This window comes from Glycine soja, chromosome 1 (genome assembly GCF_004193775.1).
Source record: "Glycine soja cultivar W05 chromosome 1, ASM419377v2, whole genome shotgun sequence".
NCBI classification, from domain to species: domain Eukaryota; kingdom Viridiplantae; phylum Streptophyta; class Magnoliopsida; order Fabales; family Fabaceae; genus Glycine; species Glycine soja.
In genome coordinates, this window is record NC_041002.1 from 713,673 (window position 1) to 717,874 (window position 4,202).

General features: G+C 33.7%; 1 protein-coding gene across 1 annotated transcript; it reads right to left on the minus strand.

The window, feature by feature from the left end:
* Positions 1–816: 816 nt before the first annotated feature.
* LOC114407638 (protein IQ-DOMAIN 14-like) lies at positions 817–2,980 on the minus strand. The gene is made up of 4 exons (XM_028370820.1): positions 2,790–2,980; positions 2,234–2,667; positions 1,858–2,067; positions 817–1,760 (listed from the first exon to the last, which is right to left on the minus strand). The coding sequence occupies exons 2-4, from the start codon at positions 2,636–2,638 to the stop codon at positions 1,113–1,115; spliced, it is 1,263 nt and encodes a 420-aa protein (XP_028226621.1). The 5' UTR covers positions 2,639–2,667; positions 2,790–2,980; the 3' UTR covers positions 817–1,112.
* Positions 2,981–4,202: the final 1,222 nt, after the last annotated feature.

Here is a 4,202-nt window from a genome sequence, read left to right on the forward strand (position 1 = left end):
TTAAATATTCCTTGACAGTAACAATGAAATATGCAATCAATATTTTTTAGTTTTGGGTAATGGAAATCTCCAATCATTAGTTGCTAATTGTTGAAAAGGTAGAACTCTGATACCTGATTTCGTGTGACTCCAATGTAGCTTGGCTTAAAGTCAATCATGCTATCAATGATTTGGCAGAAAAAATTTCCTGATAACTCAAAAAGTCTTATGTAGCATGATGTTGCTTCACTTTTAGAGGTATGTTAGTACACTTTGTTGTTTACACATTTCACGTATGAATGATTATATTTTAATTAGCTTGTTTTCTTACAAAAATAATATTCTAAAAAGAAAGAGTAAGAATAGCATTGCTCCTCTTGTATAATCAACTGTATTAGGCATCGCTATGCTCCTAAAAATAGAAGTATTTTTTGTATGTATCCTTTTTTGAAAGTAATCATGTTTGAATGGTTAAACACTAAATAAAGATATTTCTCTTAATAGGGATTTGAACCTTAGTTCCATCATCTAAAAAGAATAGTAAAAAAAAAATTATTTTTACATATTATTGAACAACAAAAGTATATTTGAGACATGTTGTGACATCCGTTATATATAAAAGCTCTTCCATATCCTCCTCCTCTTTTTCTTATAGGAAAATTATTTGTTTAGTCTTCCAATATTTTTTCTTTACTGTGAATCTTGTTTAATTAGAAATGGTTTTTATCATCTACAAGCCTACAACAATTGAGTTGTTGAGGTTTCATTATCACCAACAAAACAGACTCCTACTATAATAAAAAGAGAAGGAAAAAAAAAAAAGCAGCACACAAGATGTTTACACTATAGGAAAATTGCGACTCTTGCATTTGATTATAGACTTGTAATGACAATATATGAAAATTCCATGACCAAACTTTTCACAAAACAATGGGGAGCTTCTCTCTCTGCCTTCTATTTTGTCTTCACATTCCTACCACCACCTATGTATCTGCAAATTGCCAATCTTTGGGGGCACAAATATAGAGTTTTTACTGTGCAAAAAACAAGAGAGATAGATATCTTTGTGAATCTGTCCCGATAAGTCACCGCCTCCTCTGGTGGGAATAATTTCTGTCTGTCTCCCTAACAGATTATGTGGATTTCTGAAGCTTCCCCATCACAACATTCTTGAAATTAATGACTTCTTGAACCTGTGAGCAAGACCTCTGCATTCTAACCCCACTCAAACTATTCCTAGACTCCATCATTTCATTGAGGGAAATCCTCTTCCTTGGACCAGGTTCTGGCCGTTGCTTTGGAGCACTATGAGACCTCAATTTGGCCTTAAAAGACTGAGTACTAGTCATGTAGTTTGGAAAATTCCCATACTGCCTTAGGAACAAGTAGTTATCAGTGCACACACTCTTTGGTGTCAATGGTGCAACTGAGCCACAGGTACAAGAATTTGTGAAGCGCGGAGTGCTATGTGCTGTAGAGAATCTGCACTCTTCTCCTGTTAACCCCCATTCAGAGTCCTGAATATTCCTTTGGTCTGGTATGGACAAACGTGTAGGGGTTCTGTACGGAACTGGTAAGGGAGAAGAAAGTGCTTCTAGTGATGGTTCATCACCAAAATCTGAAATTGCCCTTCTAGACCTTGACTTAGGCCTGAAAGTGTCCACTTCCACTATTTTGGGGCTCCCATCAACACTGTTGTTAATTGTAGCATCAAAAGAAGATGATACCCTTCTACTGTGGATTGGAACTGCACACTCACTCTTAGTGTCATCAAACCTCTCCTGAAAATATTTCAACACAACAACTAGCTTAGAATATATAAGTACCATAGTTCATATAATGAGAAATGTAGCTACAATTCAAGATCTCTGCCAATACCATGGATCTTCTTGCTCTATTATGAGGTTTATATGCTTCATTCTTTGTGGTCATGGGCCTGAGAGATTTGTGGGACCGCATTCTAGCTTGAGCTCTAACAAGAGCCTGCATACTATGCAGGGTTGCTGTTGCTAGCTTCCTCACTAAATACCCTCTGACAAGTGCCTGCAATTTCACCAATCCTTTTAATGCCCTTAGTGCCTTCCTTGCCTGTTCAAAACACTTGTCATCAATTTTAAAATTCCACACTCCACAGTGAACACCAAAAAAACAAATAGAGAGCAACATTATGAATCAAATAAACCCTCTAACTATTGAAGCCAAAAAAGGCTATACTTTTTGGGCATAAATAAACAAAGTTGGAATACAAACTCACCAGGAATCCTCTAAACACTGTTTGAATCTTGATGGCAGCCCACATCTCAGGTCCAACACCAAACATGGTGCGACCCCTTCCTTGGCTGGTGAGCCTAACAACCGCCACCGCAGCCTGTGCTGCTGCCACAGCAGCATCAGCAGCTGCCGCCGTGGCAGCAGCAACTGCGATGGCGTGCTTGTTTTGCTCCTTCTCTGTGCAGAATGATTGTAACCAAGCAGCCTCAGCTTGAGAAAGGTTGGGGGGTATAGTCCCTGAATTGTGACACAAAACTGTTGAATTACTAGTACTCTCAGAACAACACAATTCCATACTTTTAGCCTCTCCACACCTGAAGTTTAGTTTCTTCTCTTTCTCTCTTCTTATTCCAAACAAACTCTTCACCCACCTAGTGGCTCTCCCCATTGCCTCACTGCAAGAAATAGAGCAACAACCTACAAATATGGTGAAACGTGGGGGGTTAAAGTATGCATTTTTGTTGGAGACCCTCCAAAATAATAAGAAATGACATAAGAAGAAAAGTAACAGTGTCAATGTGAATGGGGCATATACTTACTAAGTTACTATGTAATTTTATTGGCCTAATTCATATAGAGGGTGTGAAAGGAGACAAAACAAGAGAAATGAAACCGAAGAAAGACTCTGTCAAGCCCTCGTGAAAATCTGCGTTCATGACAAAAAACGAGCCAATGGAACATGCAGGGAGGAACAAAGAAAGTTCATGGAATTTAATAATGAATACTATTAGTTAACTTAGTAGGTTGATTTCATCTAAATGATATATAATAATATAAAGTAAGAAAATGCCACAGTTAACAATAGGACTGTGGTTACTGGTAAAGTAATAATCAGAGAGAAAGGTAACCTACCTCTACCTTTGATAGAATCTGATTCCGGAAAAGAAAGCAATAAAACTCCCTTTTAGTTCTTAAAAGTAGGCTTTCTATTAATCTGGTGTTTTATTAATTATTTTATTATTTCTTTTAAAAAAAACTTAGTATTTGAAAATCATTTTGAGATGTAATTAATTCAAGATGAGTCAAAATTGTTTAAAATTTATGCCTGTAATTTAAATTTGAATAATTTAATTTTTTTAATTATTTTGTAATTTTTCAAATTTTAGGATATCTCTTATAAATTATAATAGTTTTGGGCCACTTTTTATCCCCTATACCAAGGACACTTCAGACAATTTTCTTCGGTTATTCTATTTTCAGTTTATTTAATGAATCATATTAATTGGTGATAAATTTAAAAGAAAATAAATTTTAAATACACATTTATTATTAGGTATTATGAAAGAGATAATGATTTTTAATGGTCATTACTGAATAATTGACTTGCATTCATTAGTTGATTATTATACATTCATTTATTATATGAGATAAATACTTCATCCGCTTCAAACAATTCCATGCACACTTATTATTAGATATTGAAGGAAAGGATGATGAGTTTTAATCGTGTTATCAATGAATACTTGATTTCATGCTACAAGAAAAATTGAACATGAAAAGTATAATTAAAATAATTAATCTATAAATAAAGAAATAAAAGTGTTTAAAATTTTAAATATTCAAAAACATATTTTTATCAATAAAATAAAATTAAAATTTATATAATAATATTACATAAATATTCCAATTTTTGTTATTTTTTATTTTTTAGTTATTAATTTATATAGTGTTTAGTTGGAGGAAAAGGCAGGATTAGGATGGAAGAAAGAAATTTGACTGAATTTAATTTTAACAAGTGATTTATAATAGAATGCTTTTTGATTTGATTAATCGACCTTCAGATTTAAAACAAAAACTATCAACCAAATATAGACTATAACTTATAGTGGTTTTCCTAAAAAGAGGAAAAGCAATAAAAAAGTTGAGAAGTAAGAGCACGGAAAAGTCAAAATTGTGTATTTCTCCAAACTCAAGAATAAGGAAAAAAGAAAAAGTAACACTTACATCCTCTT

What these genes read in the sequence shown, in the direction of transcription:
- LOC114407638 (XM_028370820.1), bottom strand. Translation starts at nt 2,638, where the DNA reads ATGGGGAGAGCCACTAGGTGGGTGAAGAGTTTGTTTGGAATAAGAAGA. An exon ending in CAGTGTTTAGAGGATTCCTG is followed by an intron (nt 2,068 to 2,233) that starts GTGAGTTTGTAT and finishes TGTTTTGAACAG; the next exon opens with GCAAGGAAGGCACTAAGGGC. An exon ending in ATAGAGCAAGAAGATCCATG is followed by an intron (nt 1,761 to 1,857) that starts GTATTGGCAGAG and finishes AAATATTTTCAG; the next exon opens with GAGAGGTTTGATGACACTAA.